General features: G+C 41.0%; 1 protein-coding gene across 2 annotated transcripts; it reads left to right on the top strand.

Annotated features, from left to right (window-relative positions):
• Positions 1 to 8,815: 8,815 nt before the first annotated feature.
• Positions 8,816 to 18,400, top strand: LOC106493608 (V-set and immunoglobulin domain-containing protein 4-like). Of its 2 annotated transcripts, XM_067304133.1 has the most exons (8): positions 8,816 to 9,477; positions 10,123 to 10,404; positions 10,746 to 10,814; positions 12,102 to 12,179; positions 12,256 to 12,324; positions 13,169 to 13,282; positions 15,149 to 15,170; positions 16,296 to 18,400. In XM_067304133.1, the coding sequence occupies exons 1-8, from the start codon at positions 9,006 to 9,008 to the stop codon at positions 16,498 to 16,500; spliced, it is 1,311 nt and encodes a 436-aa protein (XP_067160234.1). In that variant the 5' UTR covers positions 8,816 to 9,005; the 3' UTR covers positions 16,501 to 18,400. The 2 variants fall into 2 exon arrangements, with proteins under 2 accessions (XP_067160234.1, XP_067160236.1); XM_067304135.1 differs by lacking the exon at positions 15,149 to 15,170 and having other exon boundaries at positions 16,296 to 16,351.
• Positions 18,401 to 20,383: the final 1,983 nt, after the last annotated feature.

The raw sequence follows: 20,383 nt of genomic DNA, 5'->3' as shown, positions 1-20,383 counted from the left end.
GTACTGTGTTTCTTGTACGTTCTATTTTGTGTGTGTTCCTGTGTGTGCTAATACATTTCCCAAACCAGGTTACTAGAAGAGCTTTAATGCTTTTCAAGGAGTCTCATTATGCTGCTGATGATGATTCAAAAATAACCGAGGTGCTAAGGTTAGCCTGGCACCTGTCTTTTGGAGCTGTAAGCCTGAGAAAGATGGAAGATTAGATTTATTCTTAACCCATGTTCAACATACCACAGAATCAAAGCTTTGGGGAATGGGACTGACTGCCACTGACAGTGCAGGGCCAGGCTGAATTTGGGAGTTTGTGCATTGCCTGTATGTGGGCAGTTTGCTGGCTGCCAGCCTTCAGATATAGGCAGTGAGGGGTCTTAATATTAAGTGGTTTTCCTAGGTGGTGTTGTAAAAGCCCAAACTACTGTACTGTGAAGTTACTGAGAGGAGAACTTGTAGTAGAAGGCTCCATAATTGACAACTGAAAATCCTGATGGATTGTGTGCTGTAAAATGGCAATTATATCTTTTCAGACACTTTAGGAACCTGCTGTATTTTTAATTTCAAACAGGTGCTGGAGTAAAGATCATCACTGTGCCCCAAGCTCAGCAAAATAAATGTTACCGCTGTTACAAAGGAGGAAGTATTCTTGATACTAGAGGAGATAGAGCACGGCCATCCCCTGAACAATATAGGAGGGCCACGTAGAGACAAATCAACTGAAGTGAAAGGGAGAGCAAGATGAAAGATAGGACCAAAAGAATTCGAACAAAAGTTAGTGAAAAAATCTGGATGCCGTCAGCTGCGCTGCCAAGGTGTGGGAAATATCTGGTCCCTTTGATAATTCAGAGTGGACGATGGGGCTCTGTGAGAAAATCCTGGAGGATGAAATGGCATTAAGTTGGTAAGTGTGCAGAAGTTTTTTGGGTGCCACAAGCTCCTTGGTGCTTAATTTGTTGTTGATCTTGAAGAGCCCTGTATTCAAGCAGATGTCTCACGTGTCAGGCCCTTTGTGTGGGGGTGTTTGGATGATGGGCAGGTGAACAGAGAAGTGGTAAAGTTGCATTCTTTTAAGTGGATTTTGTAGAACTACCCAGCTCTTTGGTTTTTAATCCAGAAAAAATCAAGTTCTGTCTTGAGACACCGTTTCCAAAAAGCAAAGAGGTGAAAGAGGCTGATAAGACTTGCACAAGCATTTCCTGCTTTTTCTTCAGGACTTATTTTGTGAAAACTATAGTTTCCTCTTGCAAGTAGCAGGAATAACATAATCCCATCCTGCGTCTGCAGTGTGATGAAGGACTAAATTACTAGTATATCTTTCTGCACACTGTTTGTTGAAGCTGTGCTGAGTGAAAATGTCACTGCCTAGGAAAAATCAGGAGAACAAAAAATTTTAAATAAAGGGAAGCATTTGAATTGGTGGGGTGGAGGGAGGAAGTTCTTGGAATGAAAAATTCCAATTTTGTTTTAGTCAGACTTTGAAAAGAAATTAAATAGTTTCAGATCACTGTAACAGTATATTTTGATTTTTCTTAACACTTTTTCTTAAAATGAGCACCCCTTATCTGAAAGGCTTTTTTGTTTGTTTTTGACATGGTGTTTTTCAGTAGAAAAGGTATTCTGAATCCACTTGTGTTGGGGGCCCAAACCTATCTTACTTGATGTCTGAATTCAACAGATAGGCAGGAATATGGCAACACTGTTCTCTCTTTGAGCACATGGAGACCATGTTGTTAGCTTTTCCCCGCTACCCCTTAAAAGTCAGTGGCACCCTGAATAACAGGAAGTCATACTGCTTATTAAATTGTTCTGTTTTATGTCTCAGTGAATATTCCTCCTTCTCCCAGTCACTTAAGTGCTAGGGCTTCTAAGGAGGGATTTTGGTCTGTCTGAAACTCAGAAATATTAGATCCCTTTCTACTGACACGTATGAATGCTTTCATTTATGGTTAGATGCTTTCCCTTTGTCGGGGGTGGCGGGGGTATTATTAACTCTGGGTTTATTGCAAACAGATTTATTGAAGATGGCGATACAGCATAGTCATAGGGAGCGAATCTTACTGCACATTTGTTATTGCCCGAGTCTCGGTTTCTTACCACTCCCACAGTTTCTTGTCAGAGGTTCTCCTACCTCCTGGAGAGTCACCTGGAGAGGTGTCCCAATGCAAGGGGACATTCACCACCGTGCAGGAGAGCTCCATGGGCTCTAGGCTGCGGCGCTATTTATGGGCACGGAGTTTGACTCATGGTCATATGATATTTGGTGTGGAGATGTACCTTTTTTGCTGATCTCATGCCATGTTGGGGAAAAGATACCTTTTTGCTGGCCTCATGCCGTGTTGGGGAAAATATACCCCTTTGGCTGACCTCATGGCCATTGCTGGCCTCACCAGTTGCAACCAGTATGGCCTAGTTCCTCCTGGTCAGCCCTGGGCGCTGTCAGTTGTCTGTGGTCAGCTGGGCCTGAGATTGGGGGGGGGGGTACTTGTGCTCGGCACACCCTTCAGCTGCTTTGTTTGTTTGTTTGTTTGCTTGTTTTTCTTTTAACTGACCTTTTTGCCAGAAAAGAGTACTGGCTGAATGTTAAATACCAGAGATGTATAGAACTGTGGAGACAACATATCCAGCTTGCTATGGTAAATGCTGTTTTCAAAATTACTTCAGATTGCCATAGGGTGTAAGACAATGATTCTTTTAGTGATACTATAACCTTAAATAGGCCCTTCTTCCCCAAGCTTGGCTGGGATAATGAGGAACTTAAGATCAGCCATTGGGACATCTGGGCAGAAGGGAAGTTAATGTCTTCAACTGATCCAGTACTTTGGCACTTCTGTGTCAATTATCTCAAAGACCTTGTGATATGATCAAACTGGACCTTTTTTTTTTCCCCTCTCTCTCTCTTTCTCAAGCTGGGATGAAGGCCATATTTTCTTAAATTTCTGCATTATTGCTTGATAAATAAGGAAGAACTATGCTGGGACTTTTGTAATGGCTGAAACCATTAGCTTAGCTGTAAAACATACAGAAATATTTGTTATAAAGGACTATGTTTGTTCTGTGAAAACCACGCTGGAATTTGGCTGTGAATAGAGCCAATAGACAAATCACTTGGAAATTACAGTTGGTGTAGAAAGTGGACTTTTTCCTGGATGTGGTTGTTCATCAACAGCAACCTGTCCCAAATCTCTCGCCTCCTGTCCACTACTTTTTTTTTTTTTTTAAATAAGGTATGAGATATCAGCCCTGTTGCAGGTCAAAGGAGGTTCTGCGCACCCAGCAAAATTGTTCTTGAGACTGTTGTGAGGACAAAAACACAGTCTGGCCGTGGTTACTGAACGGGTCTTCATTTTTGCAAAAGATCCCTTAATGTGCAAAGACTGAGATATGATTTTGGACCTCTTTTTGCTTATTCTGAGAGTCCTGAGGAAGTTGTCTCAGCCTGAAACCATACTTAAGAATGACACTCAAAAGCAAGGCATAGGGGGATATCCCAGAGCAAACAACACTAAGTTGCTTTTGCAATGTTGGGATGTTCAGATGTTTGACATATTGTCAGTAGTATCTGAATGATTGTTCATGGCCAGCAGTGCTCAAGGTGGAAAGATGAATCCTACAGGAAAAACTGAGATTACAAGTCTGTCTTGTATTCAGCGTTGGAACTGAGAATGCATGGACAATGCTCACCAGTACTGAAGAGAAATATGACATGGCATTAACCTACTAAGACCTTGTTAGATATTGCATGAACAAAATAACTGAAATCACTGAATAACAAAAGCTCTGTGATTGTCAGGATGGAGAACAGTTGCTGCGTTGAATGGAGTGACTCCTAAATTGGGGGGGGAGGGGGGAGGGTGAAATAGAAGAATTCTGGATGCAATGGACATGTTTCCTTACTTTTTTGTTTTTGTGCAAATAAATACTGTCATAGCAGAGAGAGGTTTCCATGTATCTGACAAGCAAGCACTCATTAGAAAGCTGTGTCCTAGTATTTGCTATTAAACCATTTGTAATGTATCTGTGTGTGTGTTATAGATCCCAGTAAAAAGGGCGCTGAGTCCATAAGGTATTGACTAAAATATCATTTATTACAGATAACACAAGAAGGAAAAAGGGCATAGCACAGATAATCTTAAGTCCCTTCAGATGCTGGGAACCCCAAGTTGTAAAGCAATAGATGGACCTCTAGTCAGGGCATGGCATGCTGTGCAGATCCCATCCATGCTGAGGTTCACTGGCACCGTTATCTTTAGAATTTTTTTATAGTATTTTCTTAGAAATAAACAACTCCATTCATTATTTCTACTGTTGAGTAAAAGAATGGTCCTTCTTCATGCTGCTTCACTTCAAGATAAAAGACAAGGACACCCTGGTGGTGTCATTGCCAGGTGCCAAGTGGGAGCTGCCTACATGCTCCTGCCTTACAATTAGCCAGTTGAGTTTGTCCTGTGGCAAAGTGATATGTGTAGCACAGCCCAGGCCTGTGCCTACTCAGGTCAACTGTTATGTGAATCACTAACTCTTCCAGTTAAGAGCACTTCACCGCTGCAACCTGATGCATAATAAGTTAGTTTTACCAACGCCCACAGTTGCTTCATTATAGCGCAAGTTTCCTTCCTTCTCTGGTGTCAATGCTCAGGGCCAGTGCTACTTGCTTCTGGTTTTAGTGTGCTGTATCGCAGTAGCTGGGGAAGGAAGGATTGGTTTTCCTTGACTTCAGTGTGGTAAGAATTTACAGAACACACCCAGGCATGACAAGCACAATGTGAACAAATGAAAAGTGCCCATCACATGCTCCTTTCATCATCAGTTTTCATACTTTTTCAGACTAGCACTCTACTCCCATCCTGTTGCACCTTAGCCATCCATATGTTATCTCATATTCCTTTGTACTTGCTCACACAGAGCTTTCCGGAATAGGAGTTAGTCCTGTGACTTGCAAAGGCAAGGATAACAAGCCATGCAATGCCTATGAGATGTCCTCAGCTGCTTGAAGAGAAATACCACAGTCCAGTAAAAGTTAAATAAATCCTCTTCTGCAAGTTCATCCAGAGAGAGAGAGCTCAGCTCATGATGGTCTTCCATGTTTTCAGTAACTTACTCTGATACCAGTCTTTCCTGGACTGTATGATGCTACCTCATCCAGTTCCTGCTAAAAATACTTTGCTCTCTCCTAAAAAAGGATTGCCATTTTGAAAAACAGTGTCTGTGTGATTACAGTTCTCCCAAGCAGAAGCAAGAGACATGACTACTACCAAGCTTCATCTCTGTGTACAGGTGTCTGTACTTAAGTTGCATCATGTAAAGGACCTGAGAGATTTCTCCTGCCCGTGTCCCCACTAACCAAAAATGTATATATGTCTGTATATGTACACACACATGCCTTTTTTTTATCAAGCAGTGGTAGTTCTCAGTCTAACAGTTTCAAGGATGACACATACACTGCTAGCAGTAGGTTCCCTTATGACTTAGTCTGAGTCAAGCTACGCTTTTGCCTTCCTGCCCAGACAGCCATGGAAGCAGTTTCATTAATTTGAACTTAAGGTGTTCTTTTCTCTTCTTTTTTTGAATCAAGAAGTATGTGAACACTGCAACTGGCACAAACAATTTGTTCTCTCAATCTCAGTGACTGCAGACTGGAATTGCATCTCATGAAAAATTTCTGATGCAGGAAATACAGGGCTGTAAAGAAGAAGCATGTGAAAGCAGGTCCCAAAAATCTCTTGGTAACTAACAAACATTTTTGATTTTTTTTCAAGTAGGACATTTGCAGAAGTATATAGGCTTTAGGTTGGCTAGGTGTCCTCTAATTAAAACTGCAGACGTGGTAGATTATAAGAAATGAGTTGAACTGTTGTTTCTCCAGGCTGTGACTACAACAGGTTATAAAGATTTTTTTATCCAAATAAAGGCAAGGAGATTCCAGAGTTGGAAAACTAACACCTGTGTGTAGTAAAATCACAATCTTCAGGGGAACATAGATCAAAATATTATAACCTGAAAAGAACCAAATTCAAACTCATACCAATAACATTGCCATAACTAGATCAATATTAATAACAAATAGTCAAAACATTATACATATATGTATATATGCTTTTAAGCACCATTATTATGTAGGATGAACTATCAATGACTCTAGAAAAAGAATGCATGTAAAAGCAATCATACTGAAAGTAAAAACCAGGAAAGAAAAAGGAACAGGATAATATCAGAGGCCCAGGGCTGTATATACAAATCTCCCATTTTTAATGTAAAACTACGTAACAACCTAATGAAGTTGCCCATAAATGCTAAGGTAGGTGGAGCTGTCTTTAAGCTGTATATAAGATTACAACAAGCAAATTTTCCCCATATTTCCAGTACTTCAGAATCAGGTATGCAGAATTGATTGCTCTGGTATCATGTACTGTGATTCTACAGATGTAAAATTGTCTTACTGTCATTCAAGGGAATTATATTTTAGTATTTGGTCTAAGATTTTGTTGACTGTGTTTTATTAGTCTGGCTACTTGCCTTTGAGGACTGGAGGTTGAATATGGACGTAATAATAGCAAAGTGCTCACATCAATTTAACTGAATACAATGAAGCATTAAGCCTAAGAGATTTACGTCACGAAGAAGGTAAGAAAAATGTGGAGCTATAGAAAAGAGAAATAGGCATGTAAAGTCTCTTGAAGATTATACTTCAGTAGAGAGTAGATATTTCTCCTAGACAGATCCAATGCTCAAGTTAATAACAAAGGTTAAATTCTGTTTATCTAATTGACTACATTCCATTAAAGTTCACAAGTCATGATTTCATAGCCTCAGAAACTTTTTTTTCCTTTTTTTCTTTCTAGGTATATCATTGTTTACCTGTTTCCAAAGTAGTCCATAGGGAAATCCAGGTGCATATGTCCCTAATCTATACTGTTAATTGAATGCAATTAATCAATTATTCAACAAAATAGATAAATTGCTATGTGAGAAAGGAGAATCAATCTGTGATAGAGAGTGGGATGGTCAAACCAGGTAGTTACAGTTTCTGGAATGATTTGTTTTCAGATTTATATTCCTAAATTCCCCACCTCTTAGATGAGGTTAGTATGATATTTTTTGTTTCATAGTGGTAATGTAAAGATTTAGGGTTGATTTTTAGGTTGATAAATATTAATTTAAATTGCAGTGGTTAGTTCCATAGAAAAGCTGATAAGAAAATGAATAGTAAGGACTATTTGCTTCTCCTAATCTTGAACATTTAGTTCTATAATAATGCTCTATCAGACCTTCTTATATGTAACATGTATATTAAAAGTTTTTATTTAGAAAGCAATGCAAGGATGAAAAGAGGAGGAAATAGGTTCTCAGGAATAAAAAACAAAAACAAAACAAGGGAAACAGTTATTTTAAAATGGAGTTTAAAAAAACAGAGGGGAAAAGCAAACTCAGTAGGAAATATGAACTAGAGTAGAAATAATTCTTAATCTTTCTTCTTTTCATCCTCTGTTAGGATTTCTTTTCTGCCCACACCTCTGACAGTCATCACTAAAACACACTCATTTTGTGAAAAAAGAGGAAGGAAAAAACGATCGGCAGCTGTTCTGGATTTTAGATGACAAAGTGAATAAAAAAAGAGAAGCCTTGCTGATTTACTCCCTGATCTCAAGAGAGCAGGTCTGTTTTACTTGAAGGGAAAAAGAAGCTGCAGTCCTGGAAAGGATGGGAATGCTGGTGAGAACTGTTGTGCTTATGAGTCCTCTTCTTTTCTGCAATGGTGAGTAATGAAAAAGCTTTTATGTTCAGAGGAAGCTCCTTCCCTGACCCAGGTGTATGTAGGGGAATATTTGTATAGGGGCTTCAGGAAAAGAAATATGGCTAAAAAAGCCAACTTCTTTGCATACTTCTGGTTTGGTGTTCAGTTGCTTCAAATCTAGTGGCTGCAGAGTGTAACGGTGCATGAAGCGTATGAAACGCTGCCCAATACAAAGCTCTTGTATCTAACATAATGAGTTCTTTCAAAGGGCATAGCAAGCAGCACAGCACTGGACATCTGGTTAGCCCTGATGTTCCTCAAGCTAGAACCAAAAGGGACTGCCCAAGGTCCTTGGAGAGTTTCTGCTCTGGCTGGCATGTCAGCTTCCAGAAAGCTCACTGCGAAGAGAAGCATGAATAGCTGTTAAAACTAAACACCAGCAGCAAGGGAAAAGACATATTGCTGTAACCACAAGGCTAGAGACACAACCAGACACCCAATTCATCTGGGTCAGCTCCTGGTCTACTTCTTCTCTGCTTGCATGAAGAAGAAGGAACCTGGCATTTGAGGTTAGATTCACAGAGCCCTTTAGTTTGACCTTAGATGTGCCTCCATATCATCTGTAGGATGGCACCAGCAAAGGGGAGGTTTGGAAACCAGAAGGAAAGGTAAAGGTTGATGTTGCCTGAAAAGGTGTCTGTGGAAGTATAGGTTCACCCCTAACAGTAAGGAAAATGGTTTGGGGAAACCTTTTTTTTATGGCAAAATTGGAGGAGTTTTAGATTTCTCTTGTCTATTGCTTTAGTTGCTTAAATTCGGGGTGGTATGGAAAAGCAAAGAATGATTGTTTAGACAGTAGGGAAGAGGAAGCATAAACCGTGTCATGATCTGCTGTTAACATGCAGTGCTTCCCACAAAAGCCCTGAAAGTGAAATTAAGTGAAAGAAGGATAAATGCTAAGTGTGACTGGGGAGCTGTGGGACTTAGATTTGGTGACAAACTGCTTCCCTCAAGTTTAAACCTACTAATTCTGATCTCATGCACTGCCTGAGGCTGAATTTGGCTCTTGTGCTCTGTCTGGTGTTTACCTGCAAACACCAGACAGAGCACCACAGCCAAATTCAGCACACATGCCATATTTCAGTTCTTCTTGCAATCAGCTGTCTCCCATCTGTCATCTTCACACTGAGTTGCTCTTTTGTTAGCCCAGCCCCTGAAAGACATTCCTTCACTCTATATTGACTGCCAGTGTTTCTGATACGGTGAATTCCACTTGCTGATGCTCTCACCATTGTTTCATGATCCAGGAGCTGCCTTCACCATGGTAGTGGAGTTTTGTTTGGCTGGGTTTTTTTGGATTTTCTTTTCCTTTTCTCTCTCCATTTTTCTCGCAGCTCTTCTGGACCTGGCTGGCCCCAATGAAATTGAAGGAGTATGGAAGGGATCTACCATCTTGCCATGTAGCTATATGCCTGTGAAGGACTTTGTGCAGCAAACACTTACTTGGACTGTGGTACATGACCAAAATTCGGGCACCATCTTTCGGAGGGACAGCTCTGGTGATCACATTCTACTGTCTGAGTACAGAGATAGGGTCAGTGTCCTGAAGAACTCTCCAGGGAATGTGTCTCTTCATATTTTGAGACTTGAAATCTCCGATAGGGGAACCTACACTTGCCAAGTCACCTGGAGAGCCAGCAACAACAGCCTGATAACAAGAGAGATCACCACCAGAGTTGAGGTGGTTAAAGGTAAATCCAAAAAGGAAGCTGTGCAAGAGTGGAAGGCTTTGTCATTCAGAAAGTATTTAGCTATTTAATAGACCATGTAGCCAGTGATCACTCACTTCCAATACAGGAAGCTTTTGTTGAGTGGAGTCTGACTCCTCTGAGAAGCAGGAAATGGGTCAGGGAAGGGAATTCAGGCCCATGATACTGCAGTGTCTGGTTCAGGGATTGGGGGAAAGTTTTGTGGCCTCTCACTTACTAATTTGTCCCTGACTCTACTTGTATCCGATTACCCAATGTTTCTGTGGGATCTGCAGCAGAAAGGAAATAACTAGGATATTGCATTGCTCTTCTTTGACCAAATACCATTGTACATCCCAGAACTCCCTTTATTTGGGCAGTGATGATTTATAGAGGAATGGAGATGGCATCAACACAGCAGAAAAGGTCTTCAGTGTAGGAGTTGCAATGGGTGGCATAACTGGTGTAAAGCTGTCTATAGGGACAGGAGAGCTGAGCTTAATCTGTGCAGAGGTGACATAAGAGTGGTGCCTCTGTTCCTTCTGGGAAAGGGCTTAAACCCGGCAAGTGAACTGCCATAGAGCGTCGGGAAGACTTCTGAAACAGCCAAGGCCAGTGTGACCTGAGCCCAATCTGCTTGTCTTTCAGTTGCAGTGACTAAGCCCATCATCAGGGCTGGTGAGCTGGGACTGATGCTCCCAGCAGGAGCCAGGACCAGCCTGACCTGCGTGGCCAGCGGATCCCCACCCATCAGCTACCGCTGGTTCCTGGGAGAGCCAGGAGGAAAAGCTCAGTATCTGAGCAGTCAGGCCGAACTCACGTTTGACAGTCTGCGACCCTCCGACTCAGGGAAATACTACTGTGAAGCAGAGAACAGGGTTGGGGCACGCGTTGCCCGGCAGAGCGATGCCGTAGAGCTGACGGTGAGAGGTGAGTCCCCAAACTAGAGCTCGTCATTGCAGCTGCAGGAAATGATCAAGGCAAACGGTTTCCCCTTTCTGTACACAGATCAGACAATGCCGAATATGCATTGTTATTTTTGGAACAGTTGCGCATGAGTGCAAAAGAGTGTACAGCAAAGGAATAAGAATTAATTATGACCGTGCCTGCTTTCTAACACTGCTAGCAACCAGTCCCCTACCTGTCTTCTAGATGGTTGGTTGGCTTTTCACTGTCTTATAGGTCAAGTGGAAAAATTCTCCTGTATTACTGCAGCAAAAGAAACCATGGTCAAACTCCTTTTTTGCCTGTCACTCTTGTTCAACTTGCAGATCTGCCCACAACAACAGTGGTTTTTGCGAGTGATGTGGGAACCCCAGAGAGATACCACACAACCACAGGTGAGGGGTTAATAGCAGTTATAGCTGATGGCAAGAACAAGGAGTCAGTTGGAGGGTTAACACCGGTGTTTTGCAATGGGTTTTGTTGCTGAGGAACACTCTTTTGACAAAATATTATTTTTAGTCTGTTTGCCTCAGTTTTTAATCCAGCTGTCTCTGAATACAAAGCATCCTACTTTCCTAACTCTCCAATCTGTGGAGGGCTTTTTGCTTGCTTGTAGGGGGTTTGTATCCAGTCCTTTCTGAGGTCTAATAAGAGGCTGAGGTGGTGTGTCTAGTTGTATGTATATGTGTGTTTTATGTGTTGCCACAAACTGCTTCATCTTTTGGGCTGATTTTACGCTGGCAGCGTTTTGAGCCTGTATTCTCAAGGATGGCTGTAGAGAGACCAAACTTACAATTTCCATGGTCTATGTGGGCTGTCGGGTAAGGATCTTGGGCATTGGATCACCTTTTCTTCGTGGGTTTTGGGCTTTCGGGTTGATTCTAAGTGCACTCCCACCCCAAGAACACTTTCACCCCATCCCTCCATATATATGTCAGCCAGCCTAAAGGAGGATTGTCCTTGGAGAAACAACCCAATGACTCCGTGGCTGGTGCTCACAGGTACCTCAGTAGGCCCTCAAACTCCACCCCCAACAACAGGGGTCTTTCAGAGGGAGATAACAAACACAAGTACAAGGAGCTTAGTGGAAGTTAATGGCAAAGAAGAAAGTTAATGGCAAAGAAAAATGTCAAGTTGGAGGTTTAATGCCAGCACTTAGCATTGTATTTTGCTGCTGGTGAAAAGGTACTTAATATTTTTGTTGCTTTTGCTTCAGCTTTCTGTCTGAATAAATTTGTATGTTCTGAGTGCTGCTAGAAATACTACTACTTAACTTGTAGACCATACAGGATATTCTGGAATTTGTTCTTTTTTTCTTTTAAAGGGCTTTTTGCTTGTTTTTCTGGTCTTGAGTGAAAACCACTGAAGTGGGAGGCAGAGTAGTAGTATCTCTACTGGCAGATACAGATGATACAAAAACTGCTTCAAACTTGTCCAGAAATGGTCCAAATTACCAAGGACAGTTGTTTCAAAGGAGGCTTGTAATTTGCATGGTTTGTCTTTATGGATTGTGGGAATTTGGACTTGGGGTAGAGTAGATCTGCTTGTGGGAAAAAATATTTTGGGGTAATGCTTTGTCTGAATTTATAGTACGCTGCCAGCCTCACAGCAGGCTGTGTGAATCACCTTCAGCAACTAGAAACTGAGGGGAAGATGTTGACCATTCTTGACTATTCTTACAGAAAAGAGCCAAACAGAGCTGGTGTTCAGAGGCACCTCAGTAATCCCTGGGACTCCACAAAGCTCTACCACTGTGGCAGGTGAATATATATAGCCCTTCTAGAGTTTGCCTAGTTTCACTGCATTGTAAAGGTGATGGAGACTGTGTTTTTGCAGATCTGCCCCTAACAGTAATGACTTCTGAGAATGATGTAGGAAATCCAGGAAAGAATCATACAACTAAAGGTAAGTGGAGAACAGAACAAAAGCTAAGAAGATTAGGGACCCAAACTAGCCACTCGGTCAGTACCTTCAGCCCCCAAACTAATGTTCTGCATCTTGGATGCAAATGGTGCTCTCGGTGTATTTAGATTTTTGAAGCGCTGACCTGTTCCTCTTTCTTATCCCAGTCATTGCTTTTTATGATGTGAATGTTTCATGGTGGCTCTTGAAAAGACTCTGGATGTAAGAAAAGATACAGTTTCACAGTTAGAGTGGTCACAGAGTCCTTGTTGCATTCCCAAACAGTAGTCTGTTCTGGTCTTTTCTTTGAGCGTGAAAGTTGGATGAGCAGAAGAGGCTCAGTGTACAGTTTGGGCAGATCTTTCATAGTTCATCCAGCTTTGCAGTGCTGTGGTGGGTTTAAACAGTTCTAACAACTGAACTGTATCTGTGGATGAAAAGGGCTGATGGTATAGACTGAGCCCCCAAATTTCATGGCTTGTGTTGTAACTATTCTGTCCAGCTCTGCTCAGAGTGGTTCTCGCAGCCTCGGTTAGCCTGAGCATCTCCAAGTAAGAAGTTCTGCCAGTGGCCTTTATGGTCCCAGTGTCTCAGTGAGATGCATGAACAGTAAGTCTAGCTAGCTTACACAAACACACCTATTCAAAGCCAAATGACTGAGGCGATGTTAGGATAGGGAAAAGCAGGGACAAAAACATGTGGTATAACTGCCTGCCCATTGCAAAGGCTGGCTGAGCAGCCAGCCCATTTTTGCCCTCAGGGAGATGGTCAGTATCATGTAACTGCTGCTGCTATTGCAGCCCAGGAGTGTTTCTCTGTTTGAAAGGCTTGTGCTTTGTCGTTCTAGATTTCCAGAAGACTCACCTGTCCCTGTACCTGATCATACTGATTGCTGTGGTTTGCAGTGCTGTTGTTTTCCTTATCATCTTTATTATCCTTTGCATTAGAAAGCCCAAAACTGGTGAGTACTGTGTTCTGGAAAACTTGAATGTGCTGTGCATACCCAGCTTGGTTTTACCCCTAAGGGCTTTTGTGGGTGGGTGTGGTACTGTGCTCGTTACTGCCTGTAGCAGCTCTGATGGTTGAATCATGAAGGTACTTAATTGAAATATACATGAATCAGAATAGGAAGATTGTAAAGGGCAGAGAAGTCCCTTTTTCCTCGGGGTGTGCGTGGGGGGGAAATCTCATAAGTCCAAGAGGCTCTTTCAGACACTGACAAAATATGCCTTTTTAGAAAGGTAGCAATAGCATTACGCAGTCTCAGGCTGCTTTCTGGACTTGCTCAGCCCCTGCTCACTGAGACTCCGGGGATGTAATCATTTCCCAAAGGGCTTTGGCCAGTCTGGTAGGTAGTCCACAATGAATCTAGACCCTGTGGGGTGGTGACTGGCATTTGAAAGTGCCTGCCTTGAGCTGCTACTTGAGATTGAACACCAGAGGGCAGGCAATTTTCAGCAAGGGCCAGACTAGCTCAGATAACTCTGACCCAGGAGCCATCTCCTCAGATTTCCACTTAGGGCTGAATCTAGAGTATTTTGCCAATCACTTCAGTACTGCATGTGTTTCCCAGGCATGGTTTCTAGTAATTCCAGATGCCAAAAGCAGCCTCCTTTTGACACTGAGGACCATGCCTGTAACTGACTGGTTGGAGCCCACTGGAACTAGTTGCACTTGCTAGTTAGACCTTAGAAACAAAATGAGAGAGAAGCATTTCATATTTGCTGCCTCTGAGCAGGCACTGTATCAGTGCAACTCCTACAAACTGTGGAGAAAGAAAGGGGCTACCAAAGGAGGCTGGCTTGATGTTGATTCTGCTGTAGAAAATACTTTAAACTTATTTAAATAACTTATTTAATATTCATCTAAATGTTGATTTGAAGAGGAGTGTATCATGGTCTCTTTCATCAGAGTGCAATGTCAGTGTTACTCAGCTTCTTTCCTACTTTTTTTCTCTGCTCTATCAAGCTTACTTACTTGATGGTTATTTTCCTCTGGTCTTCATGCACATTGCATAGTTCCCAAACCCACATGCTCTACAGAGTTTCTTGATCAAGTCTTTTAAGGTTTTTGATAGTAAGTTAATCTTGTCCTGCTGTTTTAAAATACCTTTTGCACCAACTGCTTTTTAATATTATCCATAGTTAGTACCTAGATGAAAAAAAAAAAGTTGTAGTTAATTCTCCTGATTTGATACAAATTCCTTGCCTATTTAATCTTCATGCATAGGATAGATATATTCATTGAATGTTTTTGTCTTCCTTACTAATATTAGAAAATGCCTGACCAAACACTTTTTGTTAAAATCTTTTCTCACTGATAATATAGCAGAGTTCAGAAAGCTTTTTTCTCTTAAATACCAGTGGCCATAATCTTCTTGTTGTGCTTCTGTTTCCGTAATTACCTTTCTGCAACTCCTTGCTATTAATTAGTATTAATTATCAAATACTGTTTCTTCCTTTTTTCTTTTTTTTCTTTTTAAGAAATCCAAAGTAGCCTCTTTCAAAATTGTTCTTTATTGAACTAATGAATAACAGAAGTGTGGGAACTGGGAACTTCTGGTTTCTAAACTGAACTTTACCTTTGACTTTGGGCAAATTATTTTGACCCAGTTGTGCTCTAGCTGTTTGTTTTTTTTCCCCCCTGTTTTCTTGACCTGAATCCTGAGAATAAGAGTCATCACCCACCTAACACAATCTTTAAGGTTTCCATTTTTATTCTCTCTTCAGAAGTCACTTGTTTATATCAAGGAAAGACATAGTAGAAATTTTCATTTGAGAATAAAAATGCAAATTATTGATATACATTTCTGATTGTTCTTTTCTAGCGCATGTCTATGAAGTAAAATTGTGAGTATAATCCTTTATCTAACATTCTGAGGAGGCTTTGGGGACTGTCAGAACAGGAAAAAATTGTTGCCACTTAGCTGTCAAGATGAAAAATCTCTTTGGCAGTATGGATGAGGAGATTAAAAGTTACCTCTGGTACATTTTATGGATGTTTTGTGGGCTTCCCACATCAACATATAATGTAGGAAGAGAGATCTTTTGCTTTGCAATATTAGAATCATAAAAATGAGTGGAAACTGTTCAATTACTCCTCGGCCTGATAAGGCCAAGTGAAGATTGTTGTCCAGGATAAATTCTCAGCATTTTTCCAAATGGAAAAAAAGGAATTTCCCTCTTTCTAGAGAGCCAGTACTCCTGATGCAAGAATCAAATGCTGATGTTATCCTCAAAATATCCTTGGCCGAACTTGCCTATTTTAATCATAGCTGAGGCAGGATGTTATAGCTATTTCTAAACTCAAACGTCAGCATCCTGTTCTACTTGTAACCTATGCAAGACAAGCCAAAAAGCCTAATAATCTAGCCAAAACATACAGGGAGAACCACTTATCTGGGTATAAATTAAAATACTGACAATTTGAATGTGATGATACAATGTGCCAGTGATGTTTGCCCAGACACTATGCTTCCCAAACAGTCTATAAAACAGCATGTTGAAGTAACAGTTGAGCCCTGAGCAACTGAATGCATAGTGTGATGGCATTTGTCCCCACAGATTTATCTTCATTTTAAAGATATTAATTGCCATAAGCTGCATGGTGGATGTGGGCCGCATTAAGCTCGCCATTTACTTATCCACTGTCCTCTACATCCTTATTCTGCAAAGAGCAGTTGTCTGGTTATGTCATTCCAAGAAGTGATATCGTAGTTCTTGTGTTGCTTAAGTATCTTTTGTTGTCTCTGAAACTCTCCCTGAATTTGTAGCAATGTTGTTGTAATGTCCAGCATTATCCTTCATCTAGAAGCAAAGGACAAGATTCTTTCCTTCAGGATACTGTTATAACCCAGTGGCCCAGATTTACATGGCTCTGAGTCAGATCAGAATCTGGCTCAAAATCTCTTCAGCTGAGAGATGCTTTATCTACTCTACTTGCAACTTTTCTTTCATGTTGTATTTTGATTTCAGCCATAACAACTCAATGAGAACAAAGGCTTCTTCAAGGTTTGACAGTGTGGGTCATTATGAAGAATCCATCTCCTCTACTGAAAACAACTATATGACGGCGCTCATGAAAAACAACAGATCTGAAGAAACAAACCTGAAAGAAAATGAATATGATACCCTTAAAAATACAAAGGAATCTGAATATGAAGTGGGGGACACTGTATAAGAACCAACAGTTCTCTACAGGTAGCAATCCTGAAGAGCACCCTCATCCACACAAAATTTATCTTCCTGTTCATCTTTTTCTCTGAAAAATAGGTTTAACGAGCAGTTTTTGATCGGAGCCCTAAATTTCTGCAGTGAAAATGCAAACCTCTTTAGAAACGTCACAGCTGTAGACTGCTGTACAGATCTCTTGATTTTTGCTTTTCTTCATTCCCTTTCACCACCTCTGTAGAAGAGAGCCCTTTGAAAGCTAGGATCTGCAGATTTCAGGCTGAAAGCACTGTAGTAGTCTTGCTGCTTTATATGGTCAAAAGGAACTTCATTCTCTTTATAAACAATTTTTGTCTGGGTGTTGAACTGGCACAAAGTATTGCTAAATAGCCCCATTCAACTTAGTGTATTTAAAAATGCAGGAGAATGCTGGCCTGGGAAGTGGTGTCTCTCCCCCCACTATCTGCCTAGAATACTGCCTAAATGGTGGTGTTTCATTTTAAGTGCGAGACAACTGTTAAAGAAAAGCTGAAAGACAGCTTAAAGCTAGGTTAAAATCAAGGACCTTACCATGCTAAGAGCAGAAGGATGAAAAGAAATATCCTGTGAATCCATCATGCTGTACTCAGTATGCCTTTCTGCAGTACACTCACAGTAAAATACAGACACGCTTTCTAATTACAGTAAAAGCTGTCATTTTTAGAGCTGGACAGCTTGGGCCATGTTAATATTGCAACAATGCATATTCTTTCTGAAATCAACTTTTCTATTCTATTTTTTATTGCATTTTTAATATTTGAAAGAGATGAGATACTTTTCCTTAAGCTTGTGGTTAGGATTGTTTACATATGCCTAAATTACTTTGATATGAACATGGATATTTTTACATGACCTGCTTGTCTTTAAAATGTCAGCAAGCGCTTGTTATTGCAGATATCCAGAAGTTACTCATTAAGTGCTTTCCTTACAACTTAAAAGGTATGAAGGGCAAGTAGGGAGGTGAAAAGCTTTGTTATTCATAGTTTTTACTATTCTGAGTAAATCAATAATACAGATACTGCAGAGTTGCAGGAGAATCTTTTTATAACGAATAGGGCAGTGCCATGTCAGACCAAAAGCAAGGCAGACGGACATAAAAGAGCAGGTGATCTGACAGGGCAAGGTGGGGATATCAATGACACAGATAAAGATGTAGTCCCCAAATTTGCTATTAACATTCAGCAAATGTGTGCGGTGTTTTTGAAAGCATCAGCTGAAAATTCACCAGCATTCAAAAACAACATTAGGAGCCATTAGGAAAGGAATTAAAACACAACAGAAAACGTGATACTACAAAAAAACATGGAGTGTTTGCCTCTTCTGTATGCCTGTAGGTCTCTCATCTTAAAAGGATTTAATAGAACATGACCAGTGTAAAGAAGATGAATAGGCAGCATTGTTTACAGTTTCTCAGAAGACAAAATACAGCAAAAATTGGATGACGTTGGATAAAATAATCTGGTAGCAGTTTTAAAGGGAGATAAGTACTTTTGATATGCAATATATAACTGAGTGTGCAGCACATTATTGCTCATTCACTGCTATGAAAGCCCAAACTATATGGAGGCTCCATGAGTAATTAGAACAATTAATGATATAAAAGTTCATCAATGACTATTAAACACAAAGAATCAGTGATATTTTACCGGTACATATAAGTGGTCTTATACTTTTTCCCTGAACTTTCTGTATCACAAGTTTCATTTCTCTTTGTTAATAACATACGTAAAAATCAAGGGCTGGGTAACCTCACTTTCAAATGAAAAGGGAACAAATGAACAGTGTTTTTTGGTGCTAATGTCTTGGAAAAATTTATCAACATGTGCATGCAGCTTATAACAAATGTGTGGAAACAAATGAAAATCATTAAAATTCAGGACTGTGAAGTTAGAAGATTTTGTTATGCTTCTTATTTTGCCTATAAGGCTGGGTGTGTGTGAACATCTGCATGTGCCTAGAAATTCAGCTCCTAGGTGCTTATCACATCCCTTGACTTGAAAGCAGAGGAATTGTGCATCTGCTGAAGTTTGGGATATGTTGTGGATATTGTCAGGTGACATTTGTAGACTGTAGTCAGCCATAGTTGAGGAAATAGAAGATGCAAGAGTTTCTGCTAGTCCAGTTTGAGATTAGGAGTTAGTGAAATGAGATGTTTAGCATGTGATTTAAAAAAATGAGTCTTATTATGGAGAATGAAAAAAGTCAATGAAGTCTTACTGGTGTTTTTTCCGAAGGAGGAAGGTGAATAGGGAGGGAAAACTGTTGCATCCATACTGCAAGGCACACAATTATCACTAAAAGGGTTTTCTAGAAGGCAAAAGAAAAATCACGACTGGACAATGAGATGCAATTACAAATCAATGCTTGCAACACTTTCTGGGTAACTCTTGCATTTTCTTGCCTTTCAACTCTAGGTGAGGTTGCAGTTTTTAGAACCCTGCAGTAATGTTGTCTTAGGAAAGGAATTTAAAAGAAAAAAACATGTGCGCTTGTTGAGGGGGGAGCATGTTGGGAAGAGAATGTTAATGTTACTGTAAAGCAGCCCACCCATTTGAGGTCCATCTCAGAAACTAACCCATTACGATGGGAATATAGAGCTTCAGCAATATATGGAGCAACTGGAAAGCAGAGGTACTCCAAAGTCAAATGACAGGGTGTTGGAGGGAACATCTGAGAAAAAAGGGGTGGGGGTGACATGTGCTGCTTGGAGAATGAGGAGAAAGGAGCTCGTCCTTTTTTGTAAGTGGGGGTGGTAGGTACAGCCAACCACACCAGAAGACTTCTCCCTTCAGGAGAGAGCTGAGCTCTGTATGAACAAAAGAACAGCAATGCAGTCAGCACAACAAGCTATTCCCTGGCGATATTTCCTTTGCTGCTGGTTTTGACCCCGTGTACTGTGCTAGTTAGAGGCAGTTATTTTAAGCAGTGTAACTTCTCCTATCAGTTCCCAGGAGCTAGCTGTTTTTTCTTTCTTTTCATCTTTGTTTTCAGAGAGAAGTTGTGGGTTTTGCACTAGATGATGGTTCCCCCAAAGGATGTGGGGGGAAGCTGGAGTGCCATTGCAGTTGGATGGAGACACCCATGTCAGTAAATGCATTGTTCTTGTACAGTGTATTTTCTCAGGTGGGAGTGTGGCAGTGCTTGATATACTCAGAGCATCTCAGCACGACTGCCACCACTACACAAACTGATGCCTCAGTCTGACTGCCCCGATGTTACTTGCACTGTTGACCATCTGAAGTGGTGCGATGTGGGGAAAAAAAAATGTTTTATATCTCATGGGCAGAGCTCTGGCATGAGAAAAGAGCATTAAGGCAAGCAGTGATAGAGGTGCAGAGACAAAGGGGATCCCAATGAAGGGCAGGTTGGTTACGGTGTGATCTGCGTATATCCAACCACTCTCACTGTCCATATCCTATGGATGATGGCTCTCATTTATCCTACAGCTGTATTTCAACTGTGCTGCAAATTAAAAAATCAATTCAATTCCAGTTGCATTGCAAAACCACAGGTGATGCAGCCCTGCGAATGTGGCTAAATAGCAGTTTTGTATTGGCTGGACAACTGCAACCTGGAGCTGATGATGTAAAATAAACTGTTTTAAGACCAGCAGTAAAATTCAGGCTCATGAAACTGAGATGAAATCTATGAACTAGGTTCTCTGTGTGGTTTGTGTCACAGAGGATGCACCAAGATTGCATATGCTGTTGGACAGCAGGATAATGCAAGATAGGGAATGGATCCTAATCCAGCGTGGGATATCTCTGGGGAAAAGAGCAGTTGCTCTGCATCCTGTGGAGTGCACTGATGAAATACGGTAAGGAGCTGCAAGCCAGGAAGACAAGCTGAGGTTA

This window comes from Apteryx mantelli, chromosome 13, assembly GCF_036417845.1.
Source record: "Apteryx mantelli isolate bAptMan1 chromosome 13, bAptMan1.hap1, whole genome shotgun sequence".
Lineage (NCBI taxonomy): Eukaryota > Metazoa > Chordata > Aves > Apterygiformes > Apterygidae > Apteryx > Apteryx mantelli.
The sequence above is the reverse complement of the archived record's forward strand: the minus strand, read 5'-3'. Positions and strand labels throughout refer to the sequence as shown.